The 14,706-nt window shown below is 41.4% G+C and overlaps 1 protein-coding gene across 3 annotated transcripts in view; it reads right to left on the bottom strand.

Annotated features, from left to right (window-relative positions):
• Positions 1-14,706, bottom strand: part of dnaaf11 (dynein axonemal assembly factor 11) — a 100,103-nt gene that overhangs the window by 57,194 nt on the left and 28,203 nt on the right. For all 3 annotated transcript variants that reach the window (XM_014139094.3, XM_014139098.2, XM_014139095.3), the window contains exons 7-10: positions 13,709-13,786; positions 7,276-7,341; positions 7,101-7,170; positions 3,987-4,082 (exon numbers count right to left, since the gene is read on the bottom strand). In XM_014139094.3, coding sequence (XP_013994569.3) covers positions 3,987-4,082; positions 7,101-7,170; positions 7,276-7,341; positions 13,709-13,786 — 310 coding nt within the window. The remainder of the gene's footprint in view (positions 1-3,986; positions 4,083-7,100; positions 7,171-7,275; positions 7,342-13,708; positions 13,787-14,706) is intronic.

Raw genomic sequence — 14,706 nt, 5'->3', positions numbered from 1 at the left:
TGTGTGCTGAACCCATCACCCGTAATGAAGCATAATGCAATATGATATACAGCATCCTGTGGCTTCAATACAATGGCAGCTGCAATCATAAATTATATCGCCACAGTCTAAAATCTGAAAAAATGGCGACAATGATTTGTGTCAGGATTTCTTATAAACTTCCGGATTAGTGTCCACTCCTTGAAAGTGGCAGTTCTAGCCTTAAGCTCAGCGCGGATGTTGCCTGTAATACATGGCTTCTGGTTGGAATATGGACAGCACCAGTTAAAAGTTTGGACACACCTACTCATTCAAGGGTTTTTCTTTATTTTTTATTATTTTCTACATTGTAGAATAATAGTGAAGACATCAACACTATGAATGTCACGTTTTGACCAGTAAAGGGGATATTTGTTATTGTAGTTTGGTCAGGACGTGGCAGGGGGTGTTTGTTTTATGTGGTTCGGGGTTTGTTGGGTTATGTTATTATGTAAGAGGGTGTTTGTTTAGAGTGTTCTGGGGTTTTTGGGCTATGTTCTTGTTAGTTTATTTCTATGTCAGTTCTAGTCTTTCTATGTCTATGTTTAGTTAATGGGGTTGACCTTCAATTGGAAGCAGCTGCTCCTCGTTGCTTCTAATTGAAGGTCTTATTTAAGAGGGGTGTTTTTTCTATGAGATTTGTGGGTAGTTGTCTCCTGTTTTGTGTCTGTGCACCTGACAGGACTGTTTAGTGTCGTTTGTTGTTTTGTATACGTGTTTATTTTGCTTTTTCCTTCTTTCAATATTAATAAAGAAGATGAGTATACACGTTCCCGCTGCACCTTGGTCTAATCCTTACGACGCCCGTTACAATGAAATAACACACATGGAATCATATAGTAACCAAAAAAGTGTAAAACAAATCAAAATATATTTGAGATTTTTCAAATTAGCCACCCTTTGCCTTGACAGCTTTGCACACTCTTGGCATTTCAATTAACAGGTGTGCCTTGTTAAATGTTAATTTGAAGAATTTCTTTCCTTGATGATGCATTTGAGCCAATCAGTTGTGTTGTGACAAGCTGTTGTCAAGAAAGACACACACTACCCCTTCTGTTCTGCCGATGCAAAGAAACACCAGCTAGATGTACAGTGCATTCGGAAAGTATTCAAACCCTTTGACCTTTTCCACATTTTGTTACGTTACAGCCTTATTCTAAAATGGATTAAATAGTTTTTTACCCCTCATCAATCTACACACAATACCCAATAATGACAAAGCAAAAACAGTTGTTTTCTTGCAAATAACAAAAAAATTCACTGAAATATCACATTTACATAAGTATTCAGACCCTTTACTTAGTACTTTATTGAATCACCTTTGGCAGCGATTACAGCCTCGAGTCTTCTTGGGAATGATGCTACAAGCCTCGCACACCTGTATTGGGGGAGTTTCTCCCATTCTTCTCTGCATATCCTCTCAAGGTCTGTCAGGTTGGACGTGGAGCGTTGCTGCGCAGATATTTTGAGGTCTCTCCAGATATGTTCGATCGGGTTCAAGTCCGAGCTCTGGTTGGGCCACTCAAGGACATTCAGTGACTTGTCCCGAAGCCACTCCTGTGTTGCCTTGGCTGTGTGCTTATGGTCGTTGTCCTGTTGGAAGATGGACCTTCGACCCAGTCTGAGCTCCTGAGAGATCTGGAGCAGTTTTTCATCAAGGATCTCTCAGTACTTTGCTCTGTTCATCTTTCGATCCTGACGAGTCTCCCAGTCCCTGCCGCTGAAAAACATCCCTAAAGCATGATGCTGCCACCACCATGCTTCACCGTAGGGATGGTGCTAGGTTTTCTCCAGACATGACGCTTAGCATTCAAGGCCAAAGAGTTCAATCTTGGTTTTATCAGACAAGAGAATCTTGTTTCTCATGGTTTGATAGTCCTTTAGGTGCGTTTTGGCAAACTCTAAGAGCGGCTGTCATGTGCATTTTACTGGGGAGTGGCTTCCGTCTCTCCACCCTACCATAAAGGCCTGATTGGTGGAGTGCTGCAGAGATGGTTGTCCTTTATGAAGGTTCTCCCATCTCCACAGAGAAACTCTGGAGCTCTGTCAGAGTGCCCATCGGGTTCTTGGTCACCTCCCTGACCAAGGCCATTCTCCCCGAATTGCTCAACTAGTAAGAGTCTTGTTGGTTCCAAACTTCTTCTATTTAAGAATGTGTTCTTGGGGACCTTCAATGCTGCAGAAATGTTTTGGTACCCTTCCCTAGATCTTTGCCTCCACACAATCCTGTCTCGGAACTCTACAGACAATTCCTTAGACCTCATGGCTTGGTTTTTGTTCTGACATGCACTGTTAACTTTGGGACCTTATTTAGAGACAGGTATGTTCCTCTCCAAATCATGTCCAATCAATTGAATTTACCACAGGTGGACTCAAATCAAGTTGTAGAAACATCTCAAGGATGATCAATGGAAACAGGGATGCACCTGAGCTCAATTTCGAGTATCATAGCAAAGGGTCTGAATACGTATGTAAATAAGGTATCTGTTTTTTTTATTTGTAATACATTTGCAAAAAAATCTAAAAAACAGTTTTTTGCTTTGTCATTATAAGGGGAAAACAATTATGTAATCCACTTTAGAATAAGGCTGTGGAAAAAGTCAAGGGGTCTGAATACTTTCCAAATGCACTGTACATGATAGTTGGAAAACGGTCTCATTCACTAAAATGTATCCGGACGCTGGTGTATGTTTCAAACTAACCACAACACGTCTATCAGTGAAGGGTATCTATCTTTGTATCAATATGCACTCTCATTTAACTCCTGCACATATTCATGCATCAAACATGAATTTAAGTAACTGTATAAGGGATTTAAAAGTCTCCACGAATTGAAGTAAATGTACCTAAGGAATTTAAAAGTCTCCATGTGGATGCATTGGGTTCAAATTGAGGTCAATGCCACTTCACATTTTAGGTGTAAGTGATTAAAATGCTGGGTTAATAATACACAATGACATGCTGTTTCCAAAGAGATTACGTCATCGGTATACTGTATCTCTTATATATATTATAGTATCATGCACTGATACGAGGAATACAGAACATACTTTAGGCATTGTGAGGACCAGAATAAGTTTGACTACATACTTTAGGCATTGTGAGGACCAGGATAAGTTTGACTACATACTTTAGGCATTGTGAGGATCAGGATAGGTGACTACATACCTTTGGCATTGAGAGGACCAGGATAGGTGACTACATACTTTAGGCATTGTGAGGACCAGGATAGGTGACTACATACTTTAGGCATTGAGAGGACCAGGATAGGTGACTACATACCTTTGGCATTGTGAGGACCAGGATAGGTGACTACATACTTTAGGCATTGTGAGGACCAGGATAGGTGACTACATACTTTAGGCATTGTGAGGACCAGGATAGGTGACTACATACTTTAGGCATTGTGAGGACCAGGATAGGTGACTACATACTTTAGGCATTGTGAGGACCAGGATAGGTTTGACTACATACCTTTGGCTTTGTGAGTAACAGGATAGGTTTGACTACATACCTTTGGCATTGAGAGGACCAGGATAAGTGTGACTACATTTATTTATTTATTTTTGACCCTTATTTTACCAGGTAAATTGACTGAGAACACATTCTCATTTACAGCAACGATCTGGGGAATAGTTACAGGGGAGAGGAGGGGGAAGGAATGAGCCAATTGTAAACTGGGGATGATTAGGTGGCCATGATGGTATGAAGACCAGATTGGGATTTAGGCAGGACACTGGGGTTAACACCCCTACTCTTACAATGAGTGACATGGGATCTTTAGTGACCACAGAGTCAGGACACCCATTTAATGTCCCATCCAAAAGACAGCACCCTACTGTACATACCTTTAGCTTTGTGAGGACCAGGATAGGTTTTACTACATACCCATGGCATTGTGAGGACCAGGATAGGTTTTACTACATACCCATGGCATTGTGAGGACCAGGATAGGTTTGACTACATACCCTTGGCATTGTGAGGACCAAGTGGCCGGTGATTTGGGACCTCTTCGCTGTCGAGCTGTCAGGCCTCACTTCTGCGGGCAGCACCAGCTGAAAAATCTGTGGTGTAAATTATTCACAAGTTTAATTACTAAGATTAATGCCCTGTTCCTACACCGACAAAGTTACAGTATGTCAAATGACTTTAATCATTAGTGGGGCTTTTTATAGATAGAGTTACGGGAAGAGTTGGAAAAGTTTGCTGAATATCTCACTGTGCAACACTTGAATTCATCAATCACTCCTAATTCCACCAAAACTAGACCAAATAGAAAAAAAACTTAAAACTAGAGTCCCTGTAACTGTCAGAGTGTAACAGGTCGTCAAACTGTAAAGTGGACTTGATATAACCACCCCGAATGACTCGTCAGATACATTTCCTCCAATCCTTAAATTAGTTAATTTTAATAACGGATTTTAAAGGCCTCCGTCATTCCGTGATGTGATGTATCGTCGGATAAATCACCTGGGGTCCAATCAGACCAACAACACTTGGCATAAAACATTGATTCATAAATAAGCTAACAGCTTGAAATGCACCTGAGCTGGAGAGCAAGAACCCCAAACTCAGGAAAACTGCCAACATTTCATCATCCTCATTTGTATCCTCCAAGATTAAAAGAAATCTAACAAAAACAAAATTACAGTCCCGGAATTTATTGATCCCCAAACAGCTGTTTAATCAGGCTTAAAGTTCACTCTGGCCTGGTTGCGTGAGATTGCCTGACTACACCTCTCCGAATGTGCTGTAAGGAATTATGACCATGACCAGACACAAAGATAAACATTCACTCCTTGTGATGGCACACTACTCCCCCTTATGGAAATTAGATGTCAGTCCGATGGATGGCAAAAATGGCAGTTTGCTAACTAACGTTGGATGGATGATGTTTCTAAAAACGTAGAGTTCATAGGCAGAAAATCACCTCACGCTGAGGTGCCATAACTTACTTTCCTCTTAAAGGTGCACAACTTAATCTCTATTTCCGCCCACAGTGAGGCACGTAAAATTTAAAAAGGAGGGTAGTTTGTGGCAAATGTAACTGCCACTGAGTTACACTGTGGCTGTTTTGGTGGCGGTTACCACAATATTCAAATAACTCAGTGGCATTTACATTTGCCAAAACCGACCCATTTGTTTACAATCAGAATCTTTAAGACCTCACTGCACCAGAGTTTGCAGTGCTCTAACAGAGACTATCAGATACTGGGTCATACGAAATGAGTGCCTTTTGCGTCCCTTTGATATTTTAAGTAGAAATTGTACACCAATATTGAATATTAAAAGCCTGTTATATTAAATAAAGTGCCCTTTAATATAGAGACTTCATGGACAATTCAATAAATCCGATTTTTTATATGAATAAAGGCTTGATAAAGTGCCAAATTCAGCATTTTGACACGTCCGTCCGTGCACCCTCTATGACTTCTAGGAAGATTTCAACCCACTTAATCCCAACATATTTCCAAGTTTCACCATCATTGTAAAGCCCTAGTTATTTTGTTGAATTGATCAATTTATTTCTGAAGATTAGTATTTATTTAATGTGATTCATTTACATCTGTCCCTCATTTTAGGGTCAATCCTGTTACATGAACTGAACTCTCGTTATTAATATGGTGAAACTATTAAATTGTAAAAATAAAAAAATTTACATTTGAAAGAAAGATTTAACATCTAATAGTCAAATCATAGAGTAAAAGCAGGTGAGCTGGTTCTACTCTTTTTGGACATTTTATGGTGTTTTGTGGTGAAAAACTGTCAAGCATAACATGTCAACCCTGTTACCCATAAATAAATAGACAGGCTAGAAATGTTTAAGAATTTCACATTTTTTGTGATGCTTGCATTCAATTACCAATTGTTGCACAAAACATTTATTATGAAGTAAAACATCTGCTCTTTCTGATAGAATATTAATTAGATGAAATCAAAGGTTTTTGGGTGGAATGACCCTACCGACTGTAGTTTAACAAATGTTTGGAGATCCAATATCTTCTGAACGCATTGATTGCAGTTCCTTTCATCATCATTTTAGTGGCATGTTTAACATTTTGATGAATTACATTTTGCTGAATTAACTAATCACGCATTTGTGATTTAGTGTGATTGTGTTGTACAAGCATGAGGTAACGAGAGACCAGAATGACACTGGAGGGATTTCAGACTTGTTTTGACACTTCTAAAACTAAGAGAGTGAGGGAAAAAAGCCTGTTGCATCTCACAAATGCACCGCCTGCGAAAAATACTGCCAGGCTGCCATAACTCAGAGTGTAATTGCAGCACTGGAACGGCTGCCTGCAGTCTGCCTGGCGACTTTCCCACTGTTACCCAATGCAGCGTGTAGGAGGACTAGCTGTTGGAATCGTAGGCGCCCATCAACACTCTTTGTAAAAAGTGCGAATTCTTCCCTGCATATTTCCGCGTGCTCCCGCTAATATGTAAACATATGACATGACGATGCGCTAAGCATCACAGAGTCTGTGGAACGGCAACTGAAGAACAACAGCCTATGTTATAGCAGCAAAGAAAATAAAAGAGGAATAGCCTTGACATACACAGATTGGTGAGGAAGAAAGGAGCATTTTAGAAAGTATTAAGGTCAATTGAACTACGATACTAAATCCTTATCTGTGACCTAAATTTGGCATTTGAAAAGTGTATCAATAGTCATGTTAGATGGGCCACAGGTCGGTCTAGCAGTAGTGCTGCCACCTTCAGGACACATATTGCTCGTGGAGACCAATGTTCAATCCCCCAGTTCACCTCTTCACCATTCATCCCTCTCAACGGTCTCCCCATCTCAAATCCTTTCTATAGGCCCTTTCACTTGATTTATGCAAGCCACAGTGCTTGCTGGGTTCGCTCTCACTCCGTTGAAATACAATGGCTGGCCCTGCACAAAGTCGTTCTTGCACGAGTCATGTGAGTGTGCCTTACGCCTGTACAACAATGAAATATGAAAGGACAGCAGAATTCCGTTCTCCTAAAAACATATCTTCATGATAAACAGAAGTTAACTAGCTGATTACAACTCAGAGTTTGCAACATACAATATCCAACATGTGAGGGAGTACCTTTCCTTTGACAGTCACTCGGGCGTACGTTGGTTGAACATCAACATCCATCAGGGAAGTGTCCATATGCCTGCATACAAAAGGAATTCCATTTTGACACGGGGATACTGTATATAAGGTAAGTCTATTTGGACATGAGAAATGTTCATGTTTTGTTTTAAACAATTATACCAACCTGTAGACTTCCAGATCCAAGACAATGGTGTTATTGTCCCCATCTTCTGTGAGATTGAAATCCAGCCTACGGATCATATTGTTATTAGATAGACCATTGATGTATAACTTACCAAAGTGACTCTTGTGTGGGCCAAGTCACAAACATCTCTTTGAAACAAATGCCACTACACCATGTTATCTGATCTGCATTGGTCTCAATGCTTAGACCAAGTGTTACAGTACATGCTACTGACCCATCAGTGTGGAACTCATATCACTCATCATGAAGACTCAGGTCAACTCAAGTACATATACAAACTCCAGAGCACTCTGGTCCAGTAAGGAAACATTTACAAATCTTGAATAACTTGGTATATCCTTATCTCAGCAACCTAAAACCAAATCTCGCCTGAGTGCTGGTCTCCGAGCAGCTTTCAATTTGGTTTTAGGGGGAGAGGTTGAGATGTTTGGCCTAGTGTGAGTGGCGGAACCAAGGCGGATCCTCTTTGGCAGCAGACCAAAGTCCACAAACCTTCCCCTCTGAATGCCTCCAAGTCTATGGGTCAAATAAACCCCTCCCCTTCCAAAATGTTAAAGATGCCAGGTGTAGGTGCACCCACACAGATTGTGATTAAGTGTTAAGACCAGAGACATACACGCAGCGGCCAGTTTATTAGGTACACCCATCTAGTACTGGGTTGGGCCCCCCTTTGCCTCCAGAACAGCCTGAATTCTTTGGGGCATGGAAACGTTGCTCAATTGGTGTTGCAGGAAAACTTTCCCTATACCATTACACCGCCACCAGCCTGTACCATTGACATCAGGTAGGAAGGGGGTTTTAGCTGATAGGAGAGGAACCCGGTGTGGTTGTTTGCGGCAATAGCCCATCTGTGACAAGGACCGAGGAGTTGTGTGTTCCGAGATGCCGTTCTGCACACCACTGTTGTACTGTGATGTTATTTGCCTGTTTGTGGCTCACCCGTTAGCTTGCCATTCTCCTTCGACCTCTCATCAACGAGCAGTTATCGCCCACAGGACTGCCGCTGACTGGATGTTTTTTGTTTGACGCACAATTCTTGGTAAACCCTAGACACTGTCGTGCGTGAAAAGCCCAGGAGGCTGGCCGTTCTGAGATACTGGAACCGGCGAGCCTGGTACCGACGATCATACCACGCTCGTTTTGCCCATTCTAACGTTCAATCAAACAGTAACTGAATGCCTCAATGCCTGTCTGCCTGCTTTATTTGGCAAGCCACGGCCACGTGACTCACTGTCTGTAGGAGCAAACCATTTTTGTGAACAGGGTGGCGTACCTAATAAACTGAGTAAATAATATACATGGATCTGAATAATATACATGGATCTACCACCCACATCACCATAAACTACACTACCCATCTCACAACATCATACCATAGCTAAATGTAAAAAGACAAATTAGAAATAAAATCAGCTATGTTTTAGTACCTTGACCTCTTGCATTCCCCCATCCGCCACACCCATCCACCTAGATACACTCAAAGCTAATGGAAGCCACCAGCGCGTTCTGTGAGACAGACGGCCCAAATGATCAAGAACGACGGCCGAGCTAATGTACCAATCACCGCCAACCAGCAGTTTTTTACTGTTTAATGACCAAGCAGTTCCCCGTCAGAGGTAGTCAAGAGTTACACAATGCAATCGAGGTACTCAAATAAAAACACAATGCATTTTATGAGATTTTATAAGGTATAGTGTAAGGAAACTGAGGAGGGTAGACCTGTGACCCTTTTTTTGAACATGATGGATCTACTGACGGGGTATGTTTACATTTTTTGGGGTGGCGCTGCTCTCATGAGCCAGAGTCAATTACATTATATTACAGAGCACACTGGACAGAATGCTCCTTTGTCCTTAATGCCTATTATGGTCACAAACACCATTACAGTGTCCCCTTGGGGTGACAGAGGTTGAGACTAGGGTCCAATGTGCGAGGTGGAATACAGAGCGGACGATAACCTGCCTTCATCGATGGCCTTGGTCTGTACAATAGTGGTAGGCTGTAGTTAGTCCTGCTTAGTCACGGTCAATGGAGATCCCAATACTCCAGTCACTGGTCTAATGAGATCCCAATCCCCAGGGCAGTGAAGGGGCCATTGCCATGCATGGGGTGCCGTCTTTTGGATGGGATGTTAAAAAGAGCAGAGGTGTTAACCCCTGTGTCCTGTTAACACCCCTGCTCTTACGTTAACTCCAGTGTCCTGGACAAATTCCCAGCCTGGCCCCATTCAATCATGTAGGGCAGGATTCAATCCGATCGCGGGTTATAAGCATTGCAGTTTATAAAGGCAATTTCTGATTGAGCAGACATATGCAGCATTTACCGTAAATGCGATCTTCACGAAGGGGGAAATATTGCCTTTTAAATATGTAATTCCGATAACCTGCAATCAAATTGAATCGCAGCCCTAATCATCCCCATGATTCCCAATTGGCATACAATTGGGAATCATACAACATACATACTTGCAAAAGTATTCATCCCTCTTTGCGTTTTTTCCTATTTTGTTGCATTACAACCTGTAATTTAAATGGATTTTTATTTGGATTTCATGTAATGGACATACACCTGTTCTGAAAGGCCCCAGAGTCTGCAACACCACTAAGCAAGGGGCATCACCAAGCAAGCGGCACCCTGAAGACCAAGGAGCTCTCTAAACAGATCAGGGACAAAGTTGCGGAGAAGTACAGATCAGGGTTGGGTTATAAAAAAATATCCGAAACTTTGAACATCCCACAGAGCACCATCAAATTCATTATTAAAAGATGGAAAGAATTTAGCACCATAACAAACCTGCCAAGAGAGGGCCACCCACCAAAACTTACGGATCAGGCAAGGACATTAATCAGAGAGGCAACAAAGAGACCAACGATAACCCTGAAGGAGCTGCAAAGCTCCACAGTGGAGACTGGAGTATCTGTCCATTGAACCACTTTAAGCCGTACACTGCACAGAGCTGGGCTTTACAGAAGAGTGGCCAGAAAAAAAAGCCATTGCTTAAAAAGTGTTCGCCAAAAGGCATGTGGGAGACTCCCCAAACATATGGAAGAAACCCAGCACCTCTCATCACCCCGAGAACACCATCCCCATGTTGGTGGCAGCATCATGCTGTGGAGATGTTTTTCATTGGCAGGGACTGGGAAACTGGTCAGAATTGAAGGAATGATGGAAGGCGCTCAATACAGGGAAATTCTTGAGGGAAACTTGTTTCAGTCTTCCAGAGATTTGAGACTGGGACGGAGGTTCACCTTCCAGCAAGACAACGATCCTAAGCATACTGCTAAAGCAACACTTGAGATGTTTATGGGGAAACATTTAAATGTCTTGGAATGGCCTAGTCAAAGCCCAGACCTCAATCCAATTGAGAATCTGTGGTAGGACTTAAAGATTGCTGTACACCAGTGGAACCCATCCAACTTGAGGGAGCTGGAGCAGTTTTGCCTTGAAGAATGGGGGAAAACTACCAGCGGCTAGATGTGCCAAGCTTATAGTTTGTTTTTTTTGTCTTATTTCTTCCTTGTCTCACAATAAAAAATATATTTAATCTTCAAAGTGGTAGGCATGTTGTGTAAATCAAATTATACAAACCCCCCCCAAAAAAATCCATTTTAATTCCCGGTTTAAGGCAACAAAATAGGAAAAATGCCAAGGGGGTGAATACTTTCGCAAGTCACTGTACAATGTATGTATACATATACAGTGCATGGGCTTGGACCTTCTTTTTTGATATTTTTAGTGGTATTGCTAACAAATACGCGCCCATAAAGAAAATGAGAATTTTGTGGGAAAAGGACTTGAAATATATTACTCCCATGGGCAAAGAAATTCAATAAGGGGGGATATTAATAACATTAATTTTTATCCAAATGTGCAAATTGTCCAAACAGATCATCAAGGTAGATGGATTATTTTAAATATGTTATTGTTATGATCCAAGCTTCTTTGAAAATATATATAAGATTTCATCAACTCTACAAGCAACACTAAACTCTATTATTATAGTGGGAGGAATTTAATATGGTTTACACACCTCTATGGGCCGTAAGTGAATCACACTACAAACTATCACCCTCAGGCACATAAGAAAATCATGAATGTCATGGAATATTGGAATTAGTGGATATATGCAGGCTTAAATTCCCTGACCTAGTGAGATATACATGGCGGATGCTTAATCAAGTTAGTCGTCTTGATTACTTTCTTATGTCATTCTCTCTGGCGCCAAAAGTTTAAAAAGTGTTGATAGGGGACAGAATGCTGTCGGATCATCACATACGCATATACTGTACATTACTCTTACATAATTTCCACGTGGGCGAGGATATTGGAAATTGAATCAAAGCCTACTGGATGATAATTTGTTTATATATATATATATATATATATATATATATATATATATATATATATATATATATATATATATACACACATATATATATATATATATATACATATATATATATATATATATATATACAATTTCGAGTCTTATAGCAAAGGGTCTGAATACTTATGTAAATAAGGCATCTGTTTTTTATTTTTGATAAATTAGCAAAAATGTCTAAATCTGTTTTCGCTTTGTCATTATGGAGTATTGTGCGTAGATTGATGAAGATATATTTTAATCAATTTTAGAATAAGACTAACGTAACAAAATGTGGAAAGAGGGAAGTGGTCTGAATACTTTCCGAATACACTGTACATGCAATGACTTGTTCAACTACAGATCTGTCTATTTATTGAGGATACCAGACAGCCCCTTTCATTATTTTGTCTACAACACATTTTGATTGTAACATAGGGACCTTGTAGCAGTCTGTAAGGGCAGGAAATCAGCAAAAGGCAAGGCAGGTTGACATGCTCAGAGTGTACATTTATTTACAGATCTTGGTGATCCAATGGTGAAAGCACCATATCATCCAAATATATACAGGCAATAGCCCAAAAGAAATAGCCTCTGCATCAGCCTTTAACTTGTCCTATTTGAAAGGAGACAGGTAGCGGGCCAGACTGCACAGTCTTCCCTTGAGAAACCAAATCGGTCTAACAGGACCTCAAACAAGTACATATAAGCACTTGCGCCCACTCAGAGGGTAAGAAATGGTTGGCTAAATGAAAATGTATCGTATCAAACATGAAACCGAAATGTTTAAGTGTTGCAATAAACGTTACGGGGATGGAATGTTGAAATGTTAGCAATTATTGTAGGAGTAGAAGGAATATAGATTTACCACATATGCATTTAAACGTGTGAAAGAAAGCAAGAGCAAGCATTTCAACAAGAGAACAAAGTGCTCTCCACTGGTGGGAGTTTGGAGAGCGCACAGTAATAATACATTTTAACAACAAATTCCAAATGCTAACTTCATATACTTTGTAAATTATCAATTTCAAGCAATTTTGACATACCAAAAGACCAGTAGGCTAGTAATTGTTGCTTGATGCCCCATTGCTGGAGAGCTTGCAAAGTAAACAGTTAATATTCTTGATCCGCAAACAATTTTTGGAGTTACATATTTATTTATTACGGGAATCCTCTCTCACTACAATTTTACATTTGTCGTACACAGCAAATCAGCAATCTGTTTGCTAGCTCACCCGACCTGTGTTGTTTGACAGTTTGCTGGTCCAATCAAAGGGCTGAGTGTGTGTTTCACTAGCCAATCTGTTGCAATTTTTTTTTGCAAGGGCGATGTTGCGGCTACTGTCTCTGGCTGCGTGGAGAATAATCCACAGACTCTATGCTACAAAATTTGAGACAACACATGGCCAGATAATTTCAAGTCATCAGTTTCAAGTCAAAGTCGAGTGCCGAGGCTCCAAGTCCAAGTTAAGTCTCAAGTGATTTTATTTTCTATCAAGCCAAGTCTCAAGTCATCAAATGTGTGACTTGAGTCAGACTCAAGTCCAACTCATGTGACTCGAGTCCACAACTCTGCTAACTTGATTATAAAGGCAACAATGTCAACACTGACCTGAACAGGAGAACCATTTATTTATGACTGTCACTTGTCAGTGCGTGTTGGCTATGTCTGCTGTGTTTGACTTTGGTTGCAGTAGTAGCAGCTAGAGAGGCTTCCTCTCACTCCACTGGCTCCCAGAGCGAGGCACAATAAAGGTCATTTAAGTGGGTGGGATTTAGTGCAAAGACACACCTTTCCCCAAGGCCAGCCCAGCGGCTATGGCTGAGCCAAACCCCCATGTTTTCGTTCAAACTATATTTTTTCTCTCTTTCAACACAAGCAGTGAGGCGCCTTCTGTTGGGAAAAGCAACTGCGGATCCAGGAATTAACGCCAGCCGAAAATAGAGCCCTTTGTGTGTTAATGCATCTGTGCGTGCGTGTGAGAGAGAAAACCACAGTGTGGGTGTGTGTGTACTGTATCCCCCTGCCATTCCCCACATACGTACTTGGGTTCATTGACATTCATCACCCGTCCATTGGGTGTGATCAGAGTCCTCGGGGCCTTGGGCGTCTTCACAGTCTTCCTGCAGGGAGAAGCAAAGCATGAACCAGGGTGGGAGGGAGCTCTCTGGGCTGACTGAATGCAAATTACACCTTCAGAGTTATGGAGCCATCGAGATGAAGGTGAGACCCAATATCCCAGAACTAGGAATGGGACATTTATGACAGATGTTTCAAAAAGCATTACAGGCGAACACACTCTATGCAGACACGCACAGTAGAGATGGAAGGCAAGCAAACTCTGCAGTGGGCAACATTTGGCATGGTTGTGTAAACTGGCTTTCTGCTGGTAGAGATGTCAAATCCCAACCAGGTAAAGACGTCTTATTTTCATGGCCGAGACGTCATTGAAACATCATGCAAATTTGTCATATTTTGCTGTGGTGTGTCTGAGTAAAAAAACAAGAAACATTCAACTTTTACCATGACTTAGGTCATTTCAGAGGTTATCCAGTTCTGCCTGCTGGACCCAGCTGTAACTGATAATAGCACTGATGAAATTACATGCTACCCTATACTGTGGCAGATCTGTTTGTATAACCAATCATTGCATGAACAGAATATACACCGTGTCAAAACCCTAGGTAGAAAAGAAACCCCCCTGGCTCTATTAGACAAACATCAGTGTGCGCACGCACACACACACACACACACACACACACACACACACACACACACACACACACACACACACACACACACACACACACACACACACACACACACACACACACACCCATTAGGCTAGCCCAGCAGCGGATTATTCATGAGAGTTGCTGGTCAAGGACAGCTAGCACTGGTCCTTTAGCACCATGCGGGGAGTTGACCGTTATATACTACAGTATATCACCGTGCAGAAGAACTGCAGGATACACACAGCTGACAGCTTCATCAGCCAGGGACGTCCCATCAATCACCTGCCCTCTCGATTCTCAAACTGACA

This window comes from Salmo salar, chromosome 14, assembly GCF_965601325.2.
Source record: "Salmo salar chromosome 14, fSalSal1, whole genome shotgun sequence".
Taxonomy (NCBI): domain Eukaryota; kingdom Metazoa; phylum Chordata; class Actinopteri; order Salmoniformes; family Salmonidae; genus Salmo; species Salmo salar.
This window is presented reverse-complemented; position numbering and strand designations above follow the sequence as displayed.